The 25,950-nt window shown below is 49.8% G+C and overlaps 2 protein-coding genes across 3 annotated transcripts in view; one reads left to right on the forward strand and one right to left on the reverse strand.

The window, feature by feature from the left end:
* RSRC1 (arginine and serine rich coiled-coil 1) overlaps positions 1 to 17,364 on the reverse strand; it is a gene marked incomplete at its 3' end in the record, with an annotated part of 150,754 nt that extends 133,390 nt beyond the window's left edge. For both annotated transcript variants that reach the window (XM_084267250.1, XM_084267249.1), the window contains exons 1-3: positions 17,292 to 17,364; positions 9,427 to 9,615; positions 6,736 to 6,861 (exon numbers count right to left, since the gene is read on the reverse strand). In XM_084267250.1, coding sequence (XP_084123376.1) covers positions 6,736 to 6,861; positions 9,427 to 9,608 — 308 coding nt within the window. In that variant the 5' untranslated portion in view covers positions 9,609 to 9,615; positions 17,292 to 17,364. The remainder of the gene's footprint in view (positions 1 to 6,735; positions 6,862 to 9,426; positions 9,616 to 17,291) is intronic.
* A 1,960-nt stretch (positions 17,365 to 19,324) lies between these two features.
* On the forward strand, positions 19,325 to 24,573 carry SHOX2 (SHOX homeobox 2; the record flags this gene model as incomplete). Its single annotated transcript, XM_084267475.1, has 5 exons — positions 19,325 to 19,595; positions 21,064 to 21,272; positions 23,887 to 23,944; positions 24,090 to 24,178; positions 24,322 to 24,573. The coding sequence occupies 5 exons, from the start codon at positions 19,325 to 19,327 to the stop codon at positions 24,571 to 24,573; spliced, it is 879 nt and encodes a 292-aa protein (XP_084123601.1).
* Positions 24,574 to 25,950: the final 1,377 nt, after the last annotated feature.

The following is a 25,950-nucleotide window of genomic DNA, read 5'->3' on the forward strand; positions in this document are numbered from 1 at the left end:
AAAAAAAGAAGTATTGCAAAAGAAATATGCTGGCTAAATAGCATTGCTTGAATTCTTATTGGACTTTTATCTGCTTCCCCTGGGGAAAATTCACAGATCCATTTCCAAAGTAGGTATTTCCAAAGCTTTTTTATAGATTTAAACAGCTTTTTAACACTGGCTGACAATATGTGCCTGACCATGTTCTTCACAGTTGCCTTGGCATTTCTTGTTTCTTACAGCAAACACACAGAAGGAGAAGTGGTTGTACCCTCTGCCGTTCCTCACAGCTCTCATTGCTCCCACTCACTACTGCTCCTGTAGCTCAAACTTCACTCCCTAATGCCTTCCCATCAGACAATAAAACTCGCACCGCCTGGTGTCTGTCAGAAAGTCTCTGATTTCTTCCCTAAGCTCTCCTGCTTCCCCAGAAGAGCTGCCAGCCCCATGCTAACGCTTATCCCCACAGGCAAGGCCTCCACTCCTCAGCTGAAGGCCCCGCAGCTTTAATCCATACATCTGCATCACATTTAGTCTTTCTTCACAACATTCTTAAAAATCAGTCTTCTAAGTCCACACAACTGCAATTCATCTTATTTATGTGATCTTTGCCCACTTACTGGGGCTATTTTTTATTTTTTTTTTTAATTAATCTCTCCCCTACCTCCTCCTGCTCCTTCAGGAGCTCTCAGCCTAACTCGCAAGGCCGCTCACAATTTCATCTTTCTTTCTCTGCCATTATCTCTTCTGGTACACACTGCCACCAACATGAATGTCTACCTCAAAAATGTATATCCTTTTAAACTTCATCTCTCCTAAGAACCTTTATCTTCTTTTCAGGCTGATGTTTGTTCTAGAAAATCCTTCCTGAAGTTGTTCATAATTAAAACTCTACACTGTAACCTATTGGAGCTATCCATTTGTGTGTGCTAACCAGAACAGACAGAGTCTGCAACGAAAGGGAAGTTCTGGACACACATTAGTATAGATTATGTCTCCATCCAACACTTATCAGCTCTAAGATCTGATAAGCCAGGTTTTTAATTTGGAAAGACCCCCAAACCACAAGTACTACCACACTAAAATAATACAATGCACAGCAAAAAGAGACTACGTGAAGGCAGACCCACTCCAACTCACTACTGAGTCATGCAAATGCAAAAGCATTCAATAATGATGATAATACTACTGCTTCTATCTCTGAGAAGCCCTACAAATATAACTCACTGTGCAGTATCAACCTATCTGTGCAATATGAGCTAGGGACCCTGCTTTGGCAGGGGGTTGGACCTGATGATGTCCCGAGGTCCCTTCCAACCCCTGTGATTCTGTGGTTCTGTGAATCCCTACAATATTTGCTAATAATGGCCTGGATTTCTTTTTAAGAAGATATTAAAAAAAGGAAATTCTCAAAGACAAAAGAAACCCCAACAAACAAAAAGCCTTCAAACACCCTCGTGCTCTTGCCAGGATTAAAAACAGAGATGCACAAAGCTTCAGATCTTCCCTCTACAGTGGCAAGCGGTGGAGACGTCAGGTAAACAACCGATCTCTAGCAAGGACTTACTTCCCCGTGGCTGGGGCATGCTGTGTCTGAATGAAACTACAACTCTGAGAACAGATCAAACCCAACAGTGAGTGTTTCTGTCTGCAGGGTGAGCATTGTCCAGCACTGCACCGGTGTTTGAAGCAGCAGGGTTGAAAACACAGCTACGGTGGGGTGGTGGGGATTCTTTGCTTGTAGTTCTGTCATTGTTGTGTGTCATTAACCAGGCAAAGCAGCCTACACCATCGTCACAGGTGAGTAATTCTGTGAGCCCAGCTACACAGTACAGATACCAGCACAGCATTAAGGACAACAGTGAGGTTTTAGTATTCCTCCTTTAATGACCCTTCTCACACAGCACTTCTCCACATGACTAGAGGACCCTATTTTTAAATATCACAAACTCAATGCTAAGCACAAAGAATTCTGGCAAGCTATGAGGGTTGAGAGCAAGTTAATTCTAGTGTATATTGCCAGGGTAATGGCAACTTCAGTAAACAGGCTGAAGTTTTTTATACCAAAACCCAAGTCTGTTCCAAAGCCACCCATAAGGAGTCAGTCGCCTTGGCACTGGGCTGCAGGAAAACGCATATATTTTGATATTGAAACAATGAGACTGGAAGAATGATAAAGAAATAATATATAACCATGTACCCACACACACACTGGGGAAAAAAACCCCAACCAACACACTGATCAAACATTTCCTTCGCTGACAGTCTAAAGGCATCCATTCTACAAGCAGGATTCCTGCCCGCACGGTATTTTCTCCCCTCAGATAGGTCTGGATGCACAACTGGCTGCTGTTGTGTCAATCTCTTAAGTTGAACTGTGTTAAAGATATTTCAAAGCAGCAGTTTTTAGCTTAACGTAAAGGGAAAAGCCAAAGACACTTGGCAGAGTAAAAACAAGCTTTAAATATGCAAGGCAATTACAGTGAAATACTCTATAATCACAGAATTGTATGAAATCAAGGAATAAAGGTTAACATATTTTGGTTAATTCTATTTAAAGCTACATGAATTAAAAGATGTGCATTACAAGTTCTGATGTAAAGTCAGTATTTTCATATACCATTAACTTGCAGCACAATTGCAGTGAAAACTCTAAAAATATTAACAAGACTCTATCCACACAGAAATTATATGAAATCTGAGTTTCTCCATTCCAGAGAAGCATAATATTCTAATAAGAACTATCCTAATCTTCACCCAGCAATAATTTCAAGATGATATTATTATTCTCATTTCCTTGAATAATATCCATACTCCAGGGCCATTTTCCTTCTCATATTCAATATCATGCATGCTTGTATCAAGATTCCTTTCTTCATATCCTGTCACAGTATCAATCACTGCCTCCTGTCCACTCAATCCACTTTTGATTTATCAGCCGCCGTCTTTCTGGACTCCATAACTCGACCCAAACCATTTTAGCAAGACATTGACAAATAGCACCCAGTATCACATCAACCTGTTCCACTTAGTAAACTAAGAAACAGTAACTGTGACATCTCTGCATAAGTATTCCGTCCTATTCCCCAGACTGATGTATATTAATGAGGAGATGGTATTTGAAATGCTTCTTCCACATCAGCATCTAATATGATCAAATTAGGAAATGGGATGATTTATTAAATTTCGTGGAGCTGAAATATTTCTTTATCTCACTATACGTGTGGTTTCAGAAAGTGAGCTGTTGCTTTCAATTTTTCCACTGAGGATGTGCCTGCATTTCACAGACGAATTATTGTCTTTAAAAAGATTGCAAGAAGGCGAAATGTTATTAAGCAAATGCTCAGTAAAACAAACTAAATCGGTTTTAAAATTCCTAATTTAATGTAAATCTTGGTTGTTTTGCTGAAATTCAGTTTGTGATCTTATTAAGTCATATTTGCATTGTACTGTCTTGCTGTAGGACAGCTTTAAATTTATAGCATCGCTAGGAAGCCCCACTTTTTTTTGACTCTACAAAACACATCTACAATAAAATAGTTCTATTATGCACAAGTTTTCTTATTTTCTAAAGTACAAAAAAAATATTCATTTCAGGTTACAAAGAATGCCTACCCAAAATATTTTCTCAAATGTCACGGAAAAAAACGTAACTTTTGAAATTAAAACTTGATGTTTCAGAATTTTATACAGTTGGAGCTCAGGAAATCAGTGACTTTCCAGAGAGAGTGGTGAGGGGATGGAATGGGCTGCCCAGAGAGGGGGTGGGTGCCCCGTCCCTGGGGGTGTTCAAGGCCAGGTTGGATGGGGCCCTGGGCAACCTTGTGTAGCTCCAGGCCTGGAGGTTGGTGTCCCTGTGGCGGAGGGTTGGGGCTCTGTGATCATTGAGGTCCCTTCCAACCCAGACCATTCTATGATTCTAAAACACCTACATTAGAGAAGCCATTAAAAAAACGTTACAGCCACGTTATTATACTTTCATCTTTTAAAAACAAACTATCTTAACTTGATGGGCAACTGTGGGGAGAGAGGTCATTACAGGATAGAGAATTTGTGACATCTGCATGACTTAAACCCAAACCAAATCCAGTGATTTAAAGATACTGTGTAACAGCTCAACTTCCAACATAAGTCTGGGTTCCTAGTGTCATTCCCTTTCTTTTTGTTGGGGGAAAAGAATTGAAAATGATATTACTCAAGTCCCAGAGGTGGTACTCTGAAGGTAGGACCACAGCGTTCACAGGTGACACAGAGGTGATCTTCACCCGACTGCTGGATCTCACATGGCAGCTTTTCAGGTGGGTCAGGAGATTTTACTCCCTGCCACTGGCCACTGAGGAGGAGATCCACAGGAGAACTTCAGAGGGCAACACGCTCTCTGCTACACTCCCCCAAGGTGGCTGCACGAGCTAGTTCTGCTCATTTGATTAGCTGGTTTACCTGCTTCCTTCAGCACAACGTCAGATAAAAACAAACTGCCCACCCCTCCAAGCAAAAATAATAAAAAATAGTGAATGACAGATGTCAAATTCTTATGAAAATTCCACTGCAGCTCTACAAAGCCCTACATTTCCCAAGACAAATATTGTCTCTTCACATTTAGTGGCTCTGGATGGATTTTTCTTGTCTGATCACTCTTCTGCATTCATTTCAAGTTCTGGTACCCACAGACCCCCAGAGCGAGGGTTTCCACAACTTAATTACACAGGTCCTTGTGCCTGACCAGGCTCCACCACCAGCTGACTTCACCCACTTCACACCTGCCCCAGGTCTTGCATTGGGAGATCAGGAACACTCACCCCTTAATCAGCGTTCTGCCCCATTCCTTTGGTTTGGGCTGCCCTTTTATACCCCCCATCACATCCCCTCTTTCTCCCACGATCTCTACTCCAGCCTGGAAGCTCACAAAATACTCGACTCTTTGGAAAGCTGCTCACACCTTCGATCGAGTGCACAAGGCAGATATTGAGACAGCAAGGAAAAGAAGTGTTTAGCATTGCTGCAACTGCCTCAATGCCAAAACAGGGGAAACACAGGCCTCTGGCAGCAGCTTTCTGCAACCTATTAACTCTTCTCCAGAAATAAGATTACTGCATGGCTTCTCAGTGTAACGTTACAGCAGAGAGCAGCCTTAAAAAAAAAAATCACAGTGAAGGATCCAGTGTGTCATGTTGGGTTCAGTCTTATGCTTTGAATGTTTTAGCTTTATGCTTTAAACACACCAAAAAGACTCTTGGGTTATAATTTAGGATGTTATTTACAAATATTTTCCCTGAAGAACCATGTCTGTGAATAGCAAGATCCTTTAAAGTGATGTGCAGCTATACCTTCCCAGTTATACTACCTAGAAAGCTAGTGTATTTTATACAGCAAATATTTTATACACAGTATTTCCTAGCACAAAATTAAACAAACAGTAGTCATGCTTTTAAAGTTCTTAGGTGCATAATTTCCATATACTGCAACGCCAATTAACATCAGCAAAGCCCTTGGAAAAGATGACCATTAGACGATGTCTAATGAGATCTGCAACTGCTACTTCTTACAATAAACCCAAGATCTTTCAATCAGATTTCCTGATCCCAAATACCTGACATACTGAAAACCCCCTTCATTTTCACCCCCTTCTTTTGGTAATTCATTGTTTTAAGACTGATTTTGTGGCTATTTACAGGAATATTTCTACACACAACGCAGCAGCTTATCCAGAGCCTACAGCTCAGACGGTTGGTATACTCAAAGAGAGATCAGACAGCTTAAATAATCAAATTGCTACTACAAAGGCACTGCAGCAATAAGTGTCCAGGCAACTACTATAATGAACAGCTGTGAATAAGTCATGAGAGAATACAAATAAGAGGAAGTGAAACATTCATGTCTTTCAACAACAGTTTTTCAACATTTAAAGACAACAGCTCTACCTATTCAGTGTAGGGAAACAACACGTTTTACTAATGTCTTGGTGCTGGTAAGACCTGTAAACACCTACCAAAAAAAGCTCTGATCCACCAGATTCTCCCAAATGAATTTGAATTTAATAGAAAATGCTAGCAGTAATTCTGATATCCAGGGATAAAGTTCATTTAAACCTTTCAGGTGAAAAATACACAGGAAAAGAGAGGTTCTTTTAACTACAAAAGCATGAAGCAGATTTTGAGATGCAACTTGCAACATCTGATTAAGATTTAAATATCTGAATTACATTTATTATTGGAATATCCACATGTCACAAGCCAATTTATCAATAACAGGGATCTTTAAATATTAAGAAAAACATGAAATGTATAACTTAATACTCCTCTCTTTCTGAGGGAAATACAGATGAGGAGGTAACAGTTTAGTCTGATCTTGAGGGAGCCAATGCTCTGCACAAGAGTTATCAACAAAAAAAAAAACACAAGAAGTTTTCAGATGATTCCAGTTAAACCAAGGTGACTTTATTAACGTTCTTCACACTCAGTCCAGTGAAAAATATTAACTGCTCCTCAAAACCAGTTGTCCCACCAGTGTAAATTAAAGATTTAGTATATAAGAGAGTATAGTTTAGTATATATATTATACTATTAGTATAAATTTAGTATATATGCTTCTAAAGAAGCAGCACAGAGATTTCAAATTAGGAAGAGTTTCAAGTGACATCTAGTTTAGACAGGGATTATTTCTTGTGTACTCCAAACTCAGTAACTACACAGAGATTTTAAATGAGTGTTTTTACAGTCGAAATAGTAATTAATTTTTCCTAGAAAAGAGACTTACCTTCTTGTTCTACTTTTGGATCTCGATCTTTGAGACCTGTAGGATTTGCCTCTGCCCCTTGACCGGCTGCGGCTGCGTTTTCTTCTGGAACCATAGGAAGAACTACTGCTCGATCTGTGCCTGCGCCTAGAAGAAAACAGTGCTGTTAGCATGCTAATGCTTCTAAAAGAGAAGCAAGGACACAAAAACCCCAACCCAAACAGGAACAAAAACCCTGATGGTTTAAAAGGACATACAAACCTGTAGGGTTTGTATTACAACATGTCCTAGGAGTCTCAAATACACACGGGCAATGCCCATCCTGAAGAGCTTACATTCCAAAATACACAGCTCAGGGCAGAAGGGCAGAGGGAGACACAGAGGTGAACTGATTTGCCCCAAATCATGCAATTCCTCAAGGGCAAAGCTGGGAACACAAGCCAGCTCATCAGAACTCACTGCCTCTTTGCCAAGCCTAGGGTTGAACAAACATTTAGACCTACATTCTGGGCAGGATTTTCCCAGGAACACACCGTATGGGATAAGGACTGCAGCTCCAGCACTGAGACTGACATTCGTAAAACATCAACTTCTGCACTGCCCCTCTAAACAACCATATCATGTACACACATACAATGTAAACATAAACACCTACTTTAAATTGCACACACCTAAATATATTTTCTGTATCCCCCTCTCTATAAACTTAAGAGATTTGGTAGCTCAACTCTCATAACATGCAATCTTTGTTCTGCTCTGATGTAGACAGATTCCCCCTTTTTTATGTACTATTGCTAATCAAATAATCAGTATTAATTTATTCCATTTGAGCTTGGAAATTTTCTCCTGAGTTCAGTCGGGAGTCAGAACGGTACTTCCCTTCCCCCCCCAACCCCCCCTCTTTCATTTATTCAAAGAATAAATTCTTATACACATAGGAGAAAGGTGAAAGAATACATACTAAATACATAAATTAAACCAACTAATCAAAAACCTGGTGGAAGGGATACTTTCCAGGTCTCAACCTTTTGGAAAAATTCCTCTCCATCCCCCTGCCAGCTAATTAAGTGACAATTACAATCCTTATGAGAACCTCCATGCTTGGGGCTTGATTATGTTTGAGTAATATTAATATACAACACCACAGAGAAGCATGTCTCTAATTCGGGATGAAGTCAGTGCAGCACGTGCTTACCCAGCATAAGGGAAAAGGTGCTGTGTTACACACAAGCAACGCTGCAGTGGTCCAAACTGGGAAGGACAATACAGGTGAACTACTAAAGAACAGGTTTTCATCTGAAAAAGGAATGCAATGTTCCTGCTAAACAATGAAGAGGAATCTTAGGGATTGCTGCTTCTGACTCTTCAGGGATAAATCCAGCAGAACCTCAGCGTGTAATAGTGACTTGACTGCCAGGAGCAAATGCCCTAAACTGAGGGCAAAGCAAAGGTGCCAGCCAGATCCTAAAAGCAGACACTTTTCTGGATTCAATTTAAGTCAACTGGTCTTCGTCCAGGCTCTAATCTCCCTTCGAGCTCTGGTTTTATCTGTGAGATAGCCATGCCTGCACTGGACTAAAGAGATTCATAAAGCTGCATGTCATCAGCATATTGTTGGCATCAAAGCCCATGTCATCTCGCCGTGTCCCCTTAGGGCTGTATGTAGATGCTAAGCAGGGACAGAAGAAAGGGGGGATGGAAATAAACAAATAAGAAACCCCCCACAACAGCCAACTTGCCCCTCGCTGACACACTCTTCTGCCAGCTAAGGATGGGTTAGTGAGGAGCACTTTCCAGTACAGATACAGCACAGCTAGACACAGTGAACCTTCTCCTGCTCCATTTATTAACAAACTGATTCCAAGATCACTGTAAGTCAGCCCAAGACACAACCAGGCTACTTAAAAAGGTCAGGCTCTAAAAGGGGCCTCTGACAAAAGAAACAGGATGTTTGCAAGCCAATGGCATCCTGGTTTGTATAAAAAATAGTGTGGCCAGTAGGACTGGGGAGGGGATTGTGCCCCTTTGCTCAGCATTGGTGAGGCTGCACCTCGAGTGCTGGGTCCAGTTCTGGGCTGGGCTCCTCAGCATAAGAAGGACACTGAGGTCCTGGAGCGAGTCCAGAGAAGGGCAGCCAGGCTGGGGAAGGGGCTGGAGGGCAAATCCTCTGAGGAGCAGCTGAGGGAGCTGAGGGTGTTCAGCCTGGAGAAGAGGAGGCTGAGGGGAGACCTTCTCCCCACCTCCACTGCCCTGACAGGAGGGTGCAGAGAGGTGGCCGATGGTCTCTTCAGCCAGGGGACAGGAGATGGGACAAGGGGCAATGGGCTCAAGCTGCCCCAGGGCAGGGTCAGCTCAGATGGGAGGGAAAGTTCTTCCCTGGCAGAGTTGTGGGGCTGTGGCACAGGCTGCCCAGGGAGGGGGCTGAGTCACCCCCCCCGGGTGTGTTTAACAGACAGGGAGATGAGGTGCTCAGGGATCTGGTTTAGCACAGGACAGGAATGGTTTGACTTGATGATCCTGAAGGTCTTTTCGAACCTTGTGATTCTGTGTGATTCGGACCTCAATGTCCTTCTTCTGGTGAGGAGCCCAGAACTGGACGCAGCACTCAAGGTGCAGCCTCACCAGTGCCAAGTACAGGGGCACAATCACCTCCTTATTAAAGAACCCAATAGATAAACCACTGCATCTGGGTGTAAATTACTCTAAACCCACCTTTTCTCATAAGAATGAGACCGCGACTGGAGATCTCGAGACCGTGACCTTGACTTCCTTCCCGACTTTTTCCGGCTGTACGTCCTGCTGTCTGAGGAGCTACTTGAAGAGGAACGTCTGCGGTGCTTCTTTTTCCTCCTGCTTCTGTTCTCCTCTTCTGTGTCTGAGGAGCGACGTCCCATTTTGAAACTGTAGGAAAACAAGAGTTCTGAGCTGTAACAAAGGCTTGTGTCCACACTGCCCTGCTCTAACATACACGTTTTATATATATATATATATAAAATATCTCTGCACACACACACAATTATACCATATTTAAAAGTTATCACATGAGTAGAAAGTTTGGTTTGTATGCAAAGATTAAAAAACCCAAACTGAGATATAAATAGAAGGCATCAACAAATTCATGTGACCAAGTAACTTGACATTTACACTGTCAGCAAATGTGAATTAATTTATTATGGGATTAAATGAGTGTTCCAAACTTCTGCAAAAAAAATCTTTCACATCCATTTAAAACAACATACATCATAGAATCCCAGACTGGTCTGGGTTGGAAGGGACCTCAGTGATCACAGAGCTCCAACCCCCTGCCACAGGCAGGGCCACCAACCTCCAGGCCTGGAGCTACACAAGGTTGCCCAGGGCCCCATCCAACCTGGCCTTGAACACCCCCAGGGATGGGGCATCCACCACCTCTCTGGGCAGCCTGATCCAGTCACTCACCACTCTCTCTGGAAAGAGCTTCCCCCCAGTATCCAATTTAAACCTTTCTTCCTTTAGCTTTAATCCATCCCCCCTGTCCTGCCATTATCTACCCTTTAACAAGCCGATTCCCCTCCTGTTTCTCTGCTCCCTTCAGGGACTGGAAGGCTGCAATGAGGTCCCCCCACAGCCTTCTCTTCTCCAGGCTGAACAAGCCCAGCTCCCTCAGCTTCTCTTCATAGGGGAGCTGCTCCAGCCCTTTAATCCTCTTTGTGGCCTCCTCTGAACCCTCTCCAAAAGAAGCACTGATAGAATCATTAACCTATCAGAACATATTTTAACTTGCTTCTAAATTTTTGCCTTAGATACTTATTTTTCAGTAATTTGAGGAGCCACATGTAAGATACTCCTGATGTCCAATACTTAAAATGCTGTGCAGTCCATACTGCAGCTTCAATCTTACAAGTGAAGATGCCCAACGCTTACAGAATCAACAGAGCACAGTCTAGTGCCTTCAGCTACTGAGGGGACTTCACTTGGGTTTAGACTGTGCAATTAATTGTGCAATTAATTGTCCTACTCGCTACAATTTGAGAAATGCATTGAGAAAAAACATCTCTAAAGTTATTTTTAATTAACTTAAACTAGGCTTCAGTTGATTTTGGTTCTAGAGTTTAGACCCACTCAACTTTAAAGTCCTTTATTCAAAAATCAGACCTATAAATACTAAACTTGAGAACTGTTTCTTGATTGCATTTACTTGGACATACTGAGACTCTGACACTGCATTTGCAAAATCTGGAGTGTGGGGAAGCCTGACACTGCTGCACAGACCAGCATCCTCACTTGGAACTCCTGAGAGGAGAGTTTCATGGCTTCACAACTAAAGAACTGCTTTATTTCTTGACTTTTCAGGCTGCAAGAAGTGCCTAGTGCTGTAGAATCATTTTCCTGTTCCAGCTCTAGTGACCCCAAGGCCCTTCCTCGCACAGACCCAGGCACCAGCAGTCAGTAACAGCCCTCGGCCCAAGAACAAACCATTATTTCAAGGCTCCCTAGCTACCTCTGCACTGGGAGAACAGGTACTCATCATTCCTTAACATTCCTATCAACAGCTAGATCATGGATTTATTTTGCCACAATATCACCAGGCTCTAACCAGCGCTGCAATAGCTCTGGCTCTCATATTTCTAGCATCAACAGGTTGAACTTGGCCATTTTCTACCCACAAACTTGTGTACCTTTCACCACCTAGGCAGCAGGGCATGATCTCCAGGGAACAGACTGGATGCAGGATGAAAGAGAAAAATCACCTTTAGGTCCATTTATGCTCAAATTCACAAAAGGTTTCCATGCAAATACAAGTTTCAATTATGCCCTTCAGCCAAAACGCGTGATTCAGGGAAAAAACCCCACTAAACCAAAACCAAAGATGATATTTAGTTCCCCAAAGTCTCTCAAACCTACATTTTTCACCCTCAAGAGAGCTAAAACCCTTTTTGCACTACAGTCATCCAGCGATATGTGTAAACACCCAGGCAGGCATGGGATTTGCAACGCCAGCGCAGTGCGAGCAGGGTTCCCGAGGGAGCCTCTCGGGCAGCTACATTCAAAGCACAGTAAATACACAGGCGATGCTGTGCCTGACAGAATTTGAAGACTATGTCAGAGATACAGGTTTGCTTGTCAAATGAAGATGCTCTCCTCCCACGCTGCCCAAGCTAACAACCGCCAGACCCCTCGAGCGAGGAAGCCGGAGCAAACACAAGTCAAGAGTCAAAGGAACATCCTCCTGCAAAGTGCCCAGTCCTGGGCCCGGCGTCTGCTTCAAGGAGAGATTCTCTATGTTATCCAACAGTTCTTTAATGCAAAATACAAGACAGTCCCTTCAGTAGCTGGATTTTGACATTCACCTACTGCTGCAATCAATACAATAGCTATGTAAACCCACTCCTATGTAGCCAAATCTCTGTGGACCACAGACAGCTCTCCTGCAAGCAACCAGGAGCTATCGCTTCCCCTCCCACGGCCAGGAGTGCCTACAAATTAGTCACTACTAAGCATTGCTGTAGCAAATACCTCTACATACTTCTCAACAGTTTCTGTTCTTGGCACTTCAGAATTGGTCCTTCCGCACAGTCAAACAAAACCTTTGTCAAATATTCAACTCAGTGAGTCTCTGTACACCTAAACCAGCAGAATTCCAGCAGGAGGAACTCCTATGTGAGTCCTTTCTCTTTTAAATGAAGTTATTTCCACTGTTTTACTAGAGCTGTTCCACGCAGGTTTTGAAAAAGACAGAGGCAGTACCTCACAGACTACTTCATCTCACTTAAGGAACTACCACTTTAATTTACCACTCTGTAGCGTAACACCAGTTTATATCAGCACACATCTTGTGCAGTCATTTTATCTTTTTTTCCCCCTTGTAGCACCAGATTTACAGCACTCCAAGGCACTACCAGTTACTACCAGTTACTGAGCAGTAAAATAAAGCTCTTCATATATATATACACTGATAGAGATCTTCAAATGAACATGAGCTTGATTCTTAAACTTAAAAAAAGCGAAACTGCTCAGAAAGATGGAAGTACAGCACACAGATTTCAAGTTAAAAGCTCACAGACAAGCTCGTGACAGCAAGATTAATGTAGGAGACCAGAGAAACAAGGAGTACAAGAGACATTTCTGCTGAGATACTTGCCACTCGATGTGGATATCATTATGAGCCAGAACATTACACTTCAACATATATATTGTCTGTTGTTTAACTTCCTTTCTTTGCCATCAGCCTTTTTCCCTGTTCAGACCTATAACTGGATTAGGCAGCATATAAAACTAGACAAACTTATTATATAAATCTCAATTTTGTGTCTTCAGGCCCAAAGAAGGACGTGTTACAGCCCTTGCCTGTTACAAGGCAAGCCCCACAGCACCCGTGCGCACACTTGAGCCTCAGGAGCTCAGGCTTTACTGCGGATGAGCTGCGGCACAAAGGCAGGTGGGATGGGGGAGTGACAGCCCACACATTCCACAGGTCTACTGGAAAATAAAAGAGGTTGCCACAAGCAGACTGTTGATCCTGGAACGATCTGTGCAGCTGAGCCCTAGCAGCCACCTCCTACACCACTATTCTGCAAGCACACAGGAAACACACAAACATGTCCAACGGGCACGACCTTTCACCCGGCTCTTCAAACCAACCTTCTGGTACATGATACACATTTTCCTGTGAAGGCATCTCATATAAACACAGAACTTGAGAGCAGTCAGTTATCAAGACTTGGTAGTGTTCTCCCCAACTACTGCCTGCTCCCTCCATACTCCTGAGCAGATCTGGGAAAAGGGTGCCCAGCCCTGACTGACCACACCAGTGGAAGCATCATTCTGGTGGGTCAGGAGTGGTCCACGTACCAATGCCACAAACAGGGCTGTGTAACAGTACCTACAGATGGCAAAGGGGAACTAAGATCACTTAGGAAACTTCAATTAGCAAAACAACAGGTATGTGTGGGGGAGAAAAGACAAAGAGAAAAAGTTAAGACTAATTTCATGGCATCATACACCAAACCTCATGGGGTGTTCTTACCAGGCTGTTTCCATACATGATCTGTAGATCACCACAAAACCCTGTACCATGGAGTTAAAGGAGCGATGAAAGAGAATTCTCCCTCATCACAGCCATGGAGAATGGCACTGTTAAGGCTCCTCACCCTTACTTCTCAAGCAGAACAGTTAAGCTGTATGGATCAGCAACAGGGGATACGCTTCTGCCAGCCCCTCTACGCACCGACACGGTGGGAGATGCAGCTCTCAGTGCCTGGCGAGGCACAAAGGGTGGAAGCAGGTTTTATCCTGACTATGGAGCAATACTGAGAGGAGCAAGAGGAGGAGGGAAAGGCATATGAACAAGCACCAACAACAGTAAATGAGCTGTTTCAGATGAACTTAGAACCTGGGTTACATCCCAGGCATTCATGGGGCAACAGTCTCCTGTCTATCACATCAGTGAGGCTCATTCTTTTCCATTACCCAGCCCCAACCTTCCCCCTGCGTGGGTCTCAACCACCCTGAGCACAGCCCCCCACTCACTTCAGCCTTCAGGACTGATCAATCAGCAAGGGAACACTGTGATTCAGAAGATGCTGCCTCAAGATAGGAGGACCCACAGCAGCTGCATGGAAACTCACACTGAAGCCTGGGCTGGAACATAACATCATCTCATTAATCAGCTAATGGATTCTGAAGGCTCTGGTGAACATCACTGAACTTCAACATTTTGAAGGCTTGCAATTTGTCTGAAAATTAACAGCTTTTCAGTAGACTAACAGCTGGACCAGATAGATTTTAAGTCCCCATTCTGGACACATCTTCTGGCCTTTTGTTTAAGTCTTATTTCTGAAACCTGATGCTGCCAACACTTGGGTTGAAGCAGGAACAGACTGCACACTCACACACCAGTTTTGTTAAGAGAAACACCAACATTGGAAACTGGAAATTTCAAACCAACTATTTACATCCAGCAGTTACAAACAGTGCTGTAAACCCCTAAGTAACCTCCCACCCTGTATGCAAAAATGTAAAGAAAACAGCTGACATGGGAAACAGGCAGAAAAAGCTATTCAAAGGGAGTAGGGTTCACCTGAAGGAGCACACACTCATTGACCTGACCCTGCTCAGCCTTGTTCCAGAGACATCTCTGGCTACCATCATCAGCCAGAAGTGATGAAGGCAAATCAACCTCCACATTTGCTCAGCATCAAATCCAAACGCTTTATGTCTGTTCGTTACTGAGACACTTTGGTGATAACTGACTCGCAACAGCCACTAACCACCTGCACTGTTCATGTAGCATCTCTACAAACAAGCTCCCTTAAGAAATTATAAGCAATTAGAAATCACAACCAAGGGAAAACACACTGCGACCACCTCAACATCCCATTCTTCCCTGCTGAACTCTACCAGCCCATCTGCAGGAAAGAATCAACAAGTCAGGACAAGATGCTACTTGAGCTTCAGCCAGGAAACAAGGCTAGCTGAAGCAAAACTGACTGTAAGCCCTTGACAAACATACTGGCTAGCTGACAAGCAGGAGTCAGAGGGTTAGTCATGGCAATTCTGTTCCCAAAAAGAGGGAAACCACAGACACAGGTTAGGAGCCCTTCTCTGACAGCTTCTATCTGTACAGATCAAAGACTTGCCTTTGTATCTACCTCCATCCAGACAGTATTTACACAGAAACAATTCTGAAAGCTGCCCTCAGTAGAGGAAGGGATTTGATCAGAAGAGACTGTAAGGTGGCTGTTCTTATCAGGGCAGCAACCTGAATCACTGTTGCTGATTTTACATGCTTATCCAGCAGTGCCTCTATCCTGTAGCTAAGTTTCCAGATCATTACAGGAGGAACATCTGAATCAATCTACCAGGAGCACTGCCGTAGCTGGGTACCTCAGAAGAATGCCTAGAGATTGGAGAAGACTGGGAATTCAGTTACTTTCTTACAATCTCTCCCACAGGAGTGAGAATCCACAGACACCAAACACACCACAATGTCATCTTCTGGTTACATGAAGCATGTCATCCTCAACAATTACATCAACAGTATTTTTCTAAATCATTACTTTTGAACTCAAAAGAAAGCTTGCCTCACTTCAAAATCATGAATGAACGATTTATATCAACAGTACTCCTTAACTCAGCTTCAAATCTTTAGATTTCAATGTTAAAGGTGGAAAATGCTAGGCTCAAGGAGTTATCACATGCTTACAGTCATCCAGGACACCAGTAAAGTGGAGACAGGAACTGATACCTCAAACCTGAGTATGATGCCATCCTGCTAAGAGGCCACCTCCACATGGCATCTTTTGCTCAGACGTTCCTAATCCAACATGCTGCCTTTCCACCACAGAACTACATTGTCCACACTTGAAGGCAACCAGAGCTACGAACCTTCCCATTTTAGATCAACCCACGTGAGCCCACTATGGACACCCATTAATATCAGCGTTTCTCCCAAGTAACCAGCTTCCAGAAAAACTCTGCTGATCACAAGTTTAATGTGAAATTCATGATGCTGCTTTTGGTGTTTCCTCCAAATCAAGTTCCAGGCACTTTCCTCACTCCCAGGACACAGGATCAGCCTAAACCAGTAACAACAACATGCCTAAGTAAGATTTGTCTCAGGTCATCAGAACAGAAAAGCTGTTCAATAACAGTTTCAGCCACAGCTGAAAATGTAGCACCCAGTACTGCAGCTAATGGAAAAGCGGAATGAAAATCCCCCAGAGCACTGCTGCTACAAGCATCAGACGCACAGCAAACCAAACGTACAGCTTCCCCACCCATGCTCCCTCGGGCAAGAGCTGGGGCAGTACGACTCTAGGTTAATAGTTTCCCCTTAGCGCCCCAGCATCAAGCCACCAAGCAGGCTCCGCGGGCAGGCCCGGGACAGCACCATCCCCCAGGTGCTGCGAGCTCCGGGCCCGTTACCGCGGGGCGGGCAGCCGAACGGTGTGGAAGAAGCCCGGGCCCGCAGCGGTTCCTGCCGCTCCACGCCAGCTGCGAACCCAGCGGAGTGAGGACAAACACAGCCCGGGGCTGCGCTCTGCGCTCCATCCGGCTGCTCAGCCTCGGCACCGCCGCTCCCGGCTCCCGCTCGGTACCGAACGACGGACACACACCCGCCTCCCCGCTCCGCAGCCGGGTACGGCGCCCCCAGGGCACGGCAGCGCCAGGCCGCCGCCAAGCCGAGCCCGGCGCCAGCGCCGGCGGGACCCCCGGCACCGGAGCGGGCGAGGAAACGACCCGCAGGCTGCCCAAGGCGCAGGACCCGGCGGCCGAGCCCCGCAGCCCGGCTGGAGCCCAGCCACGGCCCGTGCCGGGGCCCCGCCACGACCCGAGCCGGCCGAACCGCTGCAGCAGCCCCCCGGGGCCGCCCTCGGCATCACCACAGCAACACGGGCCGAGACCGGACCGGGACGGGACCGGACCGGCCCCGCTCCACCCCCGCCCCACCCCGACCCTGCTCCGCGACCGGGTGCCGCCGCGGCCCTGGGGAGCGCAGCAGGCCGCGAGCCTCGCCCGGCCCCGCGGAGGCCGCCCGCGGCATCCCGCCCCGTCCCTGGCGGGAGCGGGCCCGCCGCCGAGCCCCGCCGCGTTACCTGAGCGGCGGAGCGGCCGAGCCGGGACAGGCCGCAGGAGCGAAGACGCCGCCGGGCCGCGGCCGCCGGTTTGAGCTCAGCGCCTTCCTGGGCGGCGGGCAGGCAGCGGCAAACCACCGCCGAGCTCATCCAGGCGGCCAGGCAGCGCCGCCGAGCGCCGAGGAATCGATGCGGACGCGCTCGCCGCCCCGGCGGGGCGAGCCCCCACGCCACGCATGATGGGCAGCGGCGGTCGAGCGGCCAGTCCCGGGGTCCCCGCTGCCCATGGGTGGCTGCAGCAGCCCACGGTACGCGGCCTGCACCGGCCGCGGCGGGAGAACCGCGAAGACTTACCGGCGCATTGCCGCGGCACGCCGCGGTCCGGCCCCCCCCCCATCCCCCGTGGGGTGACGGGCCCTGCGGCAGCGAGGGGCGCGGGGCCGGGGGCTCGTTTGGCCCACAAGCGATTAAAGAGGGTCGCGGTGTTTCCCGGCACTGGCAACCGCCCCGAAGGGGCAGCGCTCCCCGCGCGGCGTGGGCACCGCACCGGGGCCGGGCTGTGGCCCCGGGGAAGCGAGAGCCGGGCGAGCACGTCCCGGGCCGTGACCCTCCGAGCCGAGCTCAGCCTCGAAACTCATCGAGAAACGCCACGAAACGATGTCACCGCCACGCTTAATTCTGGCTTTTGCCGAATTCGTTTAGTTTTAACGCGAGTTTCCCAGCACGCCGCTCCCCGCCACGGGGACCGCGAAGTGCTGCGTGAGGGCAAACGAAACGCGGGGATGGAACAGCCGCTGACGATCATCTTCCCCGCAGGCAGACCGCCTGTTCCCGTCGGGACCCCGGTGCCCGATCCTCTCGCTCCCCCCCGGTACCGATAACGCCACCCGGGGCGGAGCGGGGACAAGCGGGACCGGTTCACCGGCGGCGGGTCCCGCTGCGCTGCCTGAAACGGAGGACCAGTCCGTCGTTGCCCATCGCGGGCCAGGCGTGTATAATTGGATCTGAAGAAATGCTAATTCCACCCTCGATACCGAACCTGCGCGAGTAAATAAACGCTCTTTTGTGTAAAGTCATCTTCGCAAAGGTCAAATGAAAAATCGATACATAAGCAAGAGTTAAACAATTTTGAATAATTTATTAGAATTCTAGCAAAGGTGTAAAAGAGACGACTTCTGCCAACCGGAGAACTCTCTTAATGGGATTTAAGCAACAAAGGAAAAACAATATTAGCAATAAATAGCGTAATTCGCTCTAATCTGATGCCTGGATTCGAGTATGAGAAACCGTTAATGATACGGCTGTATTTGTCACTGTCAATTAGCCGGTAATTTATTTGGTGGATTTGGGCGTCCACGAAGGAACTTTTCCGCCTCCCCCCGCTGCTCGCCCGGGGACGGTTCCACGGCCCCGCGGCGCTGCGCCGAGTACCGGGCGGGCTCCCGGCGGGGAAGCGCCCGTCGCCTCTGCCCCGCGGGGCTGCGCGGAGCCGGCTCCTCACCACCCCCTCCCCGCATCCCGCCGGGGCCGCCCCGACCCGACCCCCCGCGGGGCGGTACGCGGGCGCGGAGCCTGCGCGCACCCCCCCACACACACCTCATCCTCCTCCTCCTTCTCCTCCAGCCCCCCCGTCCGCCTCCCCGCCTTGGCCACTCCCCCGCAGCTCCGGCCCCTCTCCCGCGCTGCGCTCGCCCGGGACCTCGCGCACGGGCCCGCGCCTAATTAAATTAATTAGGGCGCAGCGCTCGGCGGGCGGGCCGGCGGCGCCCTGGCCGCAGTGCCCCGCGGCGGGCGGCGCGGCCGGGCGGCGGAGAAGGGGTCCATTCAGAGCTCCGAGGGGAGGTAATTCGCCGGGAACAAGGGGCAGGCTTTGCAAAGTATAAATAGTGCCACTTCAATCGCGGCGTCACTATCAGACCCCGAGAGCCCTGCACGTCGGGCGGCACGGCTGGGCTCGGCACGGCTCCTCTCGGCACGGCCCGGGGCGCCGCCGCCACCCCGCCCCGTGGATGCCCGCCCGGGGAGCCGGGGCAGCGCGCCCCTGAGCCGCGGCCATGGAGGAGCTGACGGCGTTTGTCTCCAAGTCGTTTGATCCCAAAGCGAAAGAGAAGAAGGAGCTCATCACCTACCGCGAGGTGCTGGAGAGCGGGCCCCTGCGCGGCGGCGGACCGCGGGAGACCGGCGGAACCGCGGCGGAACCGGGCCGCGACGAGGCGGGCAGCCCCGCGGCGCGGGCGGGCGGCGGGCGGTCCCCGCCGCGGGAGCCCGACGCCGCCGTCGCCACCGAGAGAGCCGCCGAGGCGGCCACCCCCAAGCTCAGCGACGGTAACGGCGGCACCGGGGGCTTCCCCCTTCTTCCCTTTCCCCTTCCCTTCCTTACCCCTCCCGTCGGGGTCGGTACGCGCGGAACGGAGGCGGGAGCGGGGGGCGATGGCCGCGCACCGGGAGAGAGCGGACCGCGGCCGCGGGTGCAAGGGGCTCGGCGGCGGCAGCGCCCGCGGGGAGGCTGCGATGGGCGTTAAGGGGCGGCTGCCCGTGTTTTCCCAACCACGGGAAATACGCGCCCAGCCTCGAAGTTTGCGTTAAAATACCGAAACAAGCATTTAACTTGCTCATAATGCGGTCTGCTCCCGCTCAGCATCCCGCGGGAAGCCGCGCTGACAACGAAAGCCCGGACACGCGGGCCCGTTCGTTCTCCCGCGGATCTCGGCTGAGCGGACACGCGTGGGGCCGGGCTCATCCCCGGCTCCGCGCCGTGCGGTTCCGCGTTCCCGGCCCAGACAGAAAAGCCCCGTGTTTGTTCCTCCGCGCGTCTTCCGCGCCGGGGCGATGGCCGCGGTGACGGTACCGGGACCGCTTGCCGTTCTCGGGAAGGCAGCCGGGCTGCACCGGCGGAGCAGCAGCGCGGGCTCCGCACCCTCCAGCGTGGCAGGGCATGTCCCCATTGCTGCGCGGGGACCCGCGGATCACTGCCGCCCTTTTGTTCGGACAAATGTTCTCGGCGGAGCGCGGCGCGGCCGGGAGCATCCCTGGAAAGGGCTAATGAACAAATCTGAGCTAACGAGCGGGGCGCGGGGGGAGCCGGCAGCCCGGGCAGGGCCGGGCGGGCAGCTCCGGGGCGCGCAGGTCCCGCCGGGGATCTGCGCAGGGCCCCCCGCGGTCCGGCCCAGGGAGCGTCGCTGGGAGAAAAATTAAACAACGAAAACAAAATCCGCGGGAGGGAGCGGGCTCGGCCGCGGGGCGCGGAGGGGCCGCGGTGATCGGCGGAGCGCACTGGGGACCTGTTGCAGCGCTTCCCCCGGGGCGGGCAGCGGGGCCGGGGCCGGGACCTCCCGCGGGCCGGTGCGGTGGGTTCGGCGCGGACCCTTCGGGCGGCGGCTGGGGTGCGGGATGCGGCCCGCCGGGCCCCGCTCCCCGCCGCCAGCGGCTACCGGAGCCGAGTGGCGGAGCCCGGAAAGGCAGCGGCCGAGGCGGGCCTAGCGCGGCCCGGGCGATCAGGCCCCGTTCCCGGCTGCCCCATCGCCGGCGAAGGGGCGTCCTGCCCGGTTCCCCCGGCTGCCGGGCTCCGCGGGCTCCCGCGTCGCGGAGGGGAGCGGCGGGCCGGCCCCCACCTGCCCTGCAACGGGAGGAACCCCTCCCGAGCGGGCTGACCGAGCCGGGGACAACGAGCTCTAGCGTCCCAGCCGCCTCCCCCACCCGGTGCCGGCACCCTGGCACCCCCTACCCCTCCCCGGGCCCGCGGTCCCCCCCGTCCCGGCCGCCCCGCCTGTCTGACTGCCTGTGTCGTACCCAGTCTCCCCAGAGCTGAAGGACCGCAAAGAGGATGCGAAAGCAATGGAAGACGAAGGGCAGACGAAAATCAAGCAGAGGAGGAGCCGGACGAATTTCACCCTGGAGCAGCTGAACGAGCTGGAAAGGCTTTTCGACGAGACCCACTACCCGGACGCCTTCATGCGGGAGGAGCTGAGCCAGAGGCTGGGGCTGTCCGAGGCCAGGGTGCAGGTAGCCAAGCCGCGGCCGGCCCCGGGGCTGCGGTGGGTGCCTGCACGGTGGAAGGGGCCCGCTCGGTGAGACCGGCCATGCCCCATCCCCGCCGCTCCTGCTGCGGGCCGTCGGGGAGATGAGGGAAGCTCCCCGCGCCCCATCGCACTGACAAAGCTGTAAAACCACCTCCCCAGGCTTTCCTGTGGTTTGGGCTCCTTGTGAATCCCTCGCTCTTTGGCGTTTAATTTAGTCTCCGCGTTTATTTTATCCCTGCCTCAGCGAGAGCTCCCGCGGCTGTTTTGGTGGCGGTGGGCTGCGGTCTCTCTCCGGGATGCTCCCGGCGCGGGGCTCACCGGCCGGGCGGGTCAATTAACTTTATAGATATCGCGCTCGTGGACTAAATTAGGAACCGCAAAGTGCTAAAGAAAAAGGGGGAGAAATAAAGAAGGGGGGGGGGGGGCGGAGAGGGGGGAGAAAAAGAAAAGGAAAAAAACTACAGTTCGTTTTTCTCGTCGTGATTCTTTAATCTTGAGGGAAGCGCCACGCAAACCGAGGGAAGTGCTTTGTTCGGGTTTATGAAATACAAAAGTCTGGGATGAGCCCAGGCTATTTTAAGCGTCCTCCCGCACCGAGAAGCCACAGCTCGCTTTGATTTAACCTGCGCCTTTAACCTCGGGCTGCCCTCCCGAAGTTGGTTGTTGTTTTGTTTGGTCGGCTGGTTTTTGTTTGGTCGGGTTTTTCTTTTCTTCCCAAAAATCGTTTCACGGGCTGGTTCGTGAGAGTTTTTCGTCGGGATGAGATGAAGGGTTGAGGAAGGGTCCGGGGCTTCTCCCGGCTGGGGAGGAAGGTAACTCCTCAAACGAGAACAAATGTAGCTGCTCCGGTGTATTTCCGTTCTGATAATAAAAGAAGAGAAAATGATGGTCATTATTTGTTTGAACACATGGAGTAGTTTTAGGCCCCTAACATCTGCAGCTGTTAAAAGTATTGCTGTAACAGATACTCCCCCTCAATCTTTGTGCTCGCAGGCCGCCATCTGCACCGAACTATGCGCACAATCCTTGTGGGGTTTCCCTGCATCTTGTAATAGGGTAAGGACAGAACCAGAGCGCTCACGTTTGAACCGAAAAAAAGTCAGAATCAGCAGCTTTTTGTCATCGCAGCCTGTGTCCCCCCGCAAAAAAAAATGAGACCGTTTTCCCGCTCCCCCTTTTTGTTGTGTTTTGTGGGGTTGGGGTGGGTATTTTATCCCACCGAGGCGGCCGCTTTATTTACGCCCAGCAAAATCCTAACAAAACCAGAGCAAAGAAAGTTGCAGGGTTTCAACTTGGCTAGGGAAAAATGTAGCAGGGAGGTGCTTCCTTCTGCTGGCTGTTCGCTCCACAAAGAACCGGCGGCGGCGGCGCATAATCCGCGCTCCCATTCTGCCAAATCGCAAGGGTGCATAATAACTTGGGGAGATTTACATAGATTAAAGCCGTTCCCTTTAAATCGTTCCGGAAAACGCTCGGCAATAATTTCTTATTTTATTTTATTTTATTTTTGCCTCGCATCTGCGCTAATTTGTAAATGAGGGGATGCGCGTTTCCACGGGAGGCTGAGGGCGAACGTGGATGTTGGGCAGGTTTTTGCTTGGCTGAAGTAAATGACAGGGCGGGGAGGGGGGAGAAACCGCATTTATATTTGTCTTTTCGACTAAAACCTCAAAAAAGAATTTTAAAAAATATTTTATGTTTATTTTGGGGTTTTTTGGCAGTGGGGAAAGGGCTGCTGGGTGGATGTGGCTTCTGAGACGCGGCGCGGAGGTCTGCCTTTAAACAGGAACGGTTTGAGAAGCGCTCTCCCTTCTTCCCTCCCTCCCACAACTTTTATTCTGGGAATTTATTTCAACAACTGCATTTCCAATGTTAAAAGCATGTTCTTGTCTATCGCGCAGCCTTTTCTCTGGAAGCAAATTAGATTATCATGATAATGAGACAATTATTCCGCTTCTGTGCTACACTCCACTGCGCAGAACAGGGAAATTGTAAACTTCTTTGTAGCGAAGCTTTCATGGCAATAATTACCCCCTCTTATTCCTCCCCCCCCCCCCCCAAAAAAAAGTGAGTCCTTAAACTCTTCGCTGTTTAGTTTTTCTTGAAGATAGAGCCAATTAATTTATTTATTAATGAGCACGATCTTCTCAGGCCTGGCGGTGCGAGCACCCGAGCCCATTATCGCCAGTTAGTATTGGATATCAGGGGGAGATTTAGGTCTTTTGGGACCTTGCCGGGGAAAGACGAAACCGGGGCTCAGAAAGTAATTTCTCTGGATCGAGCACTCCGCTAATGTCGATTTTTTCTGGAGAGTTTTAATCTTATTTTGGTTTGTTGTGTTGTGTATTTTTTCCCTTCACCTTTCGGGGCTCAGGAGTGGGGGCTGCCCCGGGAGGAGGGAGCCCAGCCCGTGCCGCCACCGGGTTTCTTTGTTTGCCCCTTTTGTTTCGTTTTGTTTGATTGTCGGTGAGGTTTTAATAACTATTGGGGGGGGGGGGGGGGTGTGTTATATTTAGTTATTTATTTATGTTGCGCTTCGCGTCCTCCCCGCGGCAGCAGCTCGTATGTGTCCCCACGCCGTCCCTCTCTCCCCGCAGGTCTGGTTCCAGAACCGAAGAGCCAAATGCCGAAAGCAAGAAAACCAACTCCACAAAGGTGCGGGGAAGGGGGGTGTGTGGGGGATGCGTGTGATGCGGAGTGCCGTGGGTGGGTCGGACACGCGTGGGAGGGGGCTGTGTGTGTCTGTGTGTGTGTGGGGGGGGTGTCTCTCCGCGCTGACCGCCCGGCCTGCCTCCCGCAGGGGTGCTGATCGGCGCCGCCAGCCAGTTCGAAGCCTGCCGGGTGGCCCCGTACGTGAACGTGGGCGCGCTGCGGATGCCCTTCCAGCAGGCAAGTGGGCGGCGGGACGCGGAGGGGGGGGGTGTGGGGAGGGTGGGAGGGTGGGGGGGGGGTCCCCGCACGGCGCGCGGGTGGGTCACTGCCACGCACCGCCTCTCTCCCCAACCCCCCCCCCCCCACCTCCCCCCCCCCAGGTTCAGGCGCAGCTGCAGCTGGACAGCGCCGTGGCCCACGCTCACCACCACCTCCACCCGCACCTGGCCCACGCACCCTACATGATGTTCCCCGCTCCCCCCTTCGGGCTGCCGCTGGCCACCCTGGCCGAGTCCGCCTCCGCCGCCTCCGTGGTGGCCGCCGCCGCCGCCGCCAAGACCACCAGCAAGAACTCCAGCATCGCCGACCTCCGCCTGAAGGCCAAGAAACACGCCGCCGCCCTGGGGCTGTGACCGGGCTCGCTCGCTTTTTGTGTGGTTTCGTTGGTGTTTTTTGTTCGGGTTTGCTTTTTTTTTTTTTTTTAAATAATAATAATAAAAAAGTGGAGGGGGGGAGGGTTCCCCCCCCGCTTCCCTCCAGACAGACGAGGGAGAGGAGAAACTGAGGGGAGATATATACTTATTTAAAAGAATTAGAGGAACTTAGACGCGCAGCTGGGAAGTTCACAGGTTTTGAAACTGACCTTTTTCTGCGAAGTTCACTTTAATACAAGAAATTTGATAAGAGAGGCGGGCCTCCTTTCACGTTGCATCAGATACTTGAGTTTAACAGCCACGTCTGGAATAGCGACAAAAAAAAAAAAAAAGGAAAAAAAAAAGATAAGAAAGACGACGAAGAGAAAGAAGAAAAGGAAAAAAAAAATCATAAAAGAGAGAGAGACAATGATTTCTCTGCGAATTTCTAATGGGAAACTGTCCGGGATACTTCCTCCAGCAGCATTCCGGGTTGCATGTATTTGTATTTCATTGATGGAGTCCTTTGATTCACTTGCACTTCACCTTCATCTTTAGTAGGAAAAAAAACCCCCAACCAACCCCACAAACTCAAACCAAACAACCGCGGCTGGGCTCTTTCTCTTTTAAATCTTGGAGGGAAGCAGAAGGAGAGAAGGGAGATGGAGCGCTACCTCTTCCCTTCTTAAATCCTTGTTGCTCGGTTGCTGTTCCCACCTCCGAAATAAAAGGGGGGCGGAAAGCGGCAGGAGAGCGGAGTGCGCATCCCTTCGCTGGGTCTCTCTTGTCCCGAGGGCAAAAACAAAAGAGAAAAGGAAAAAAACCCACAAACCCCAAACCAAAAGAGTATTTACCCCCCCAGCCGCCGCGTTCCACAACGGCAGATCCCAGTAAGAGGTACCGGGTACATGTAAAATATGTTGATACACACGAACAAAGTTTTATTTTGGCTATAACTTGTGAATTGATAGTTGACTGTCAAACATTTACATTTTATCTCATAAAGGTGTATCTATTCACGTAATCTTGTGATTTTTTTTTTGTTTTGATGATGATGATGATGATTATTTGAAAGACGTATAGGTATTTAACCTGGGGTACCTTGCAGTCCGTGATTGTTACCCCAGTTTGCCATCAGACCCTCAGGCTGGTTGCCAGGACAGAGGGAAAGCTCTTCTACGCGAACTTTGGTATGGACGGGCTTTGTATCTATTTGTTCTCCATGAAAACAAAATTATTTATATCGACCATATTTTTTCTAGTGTATTTTAAGTTATTTAAAAAAAAAAAGAAGAAGAAAAAAAAGAGAGGGGAGGGGAGAAGAGGAAAAAAAATGTTATTTCATTGCGTTTGTCGTCAGTACAATATATTTTGTTT

The sequence above is a fragment of the Gallinula chloropus genome, assembly GCF_964237585.1.
Source record: "Gallinula chloropus genome assembly, chromosome: 8".
NCBI classification, from domain to species: domain Eukaryota; kingdom Metazoa; phylum Chordata; class Aves; order Gruiformes; family Rallidae; genus Gallinula; species Gallinula chloropus.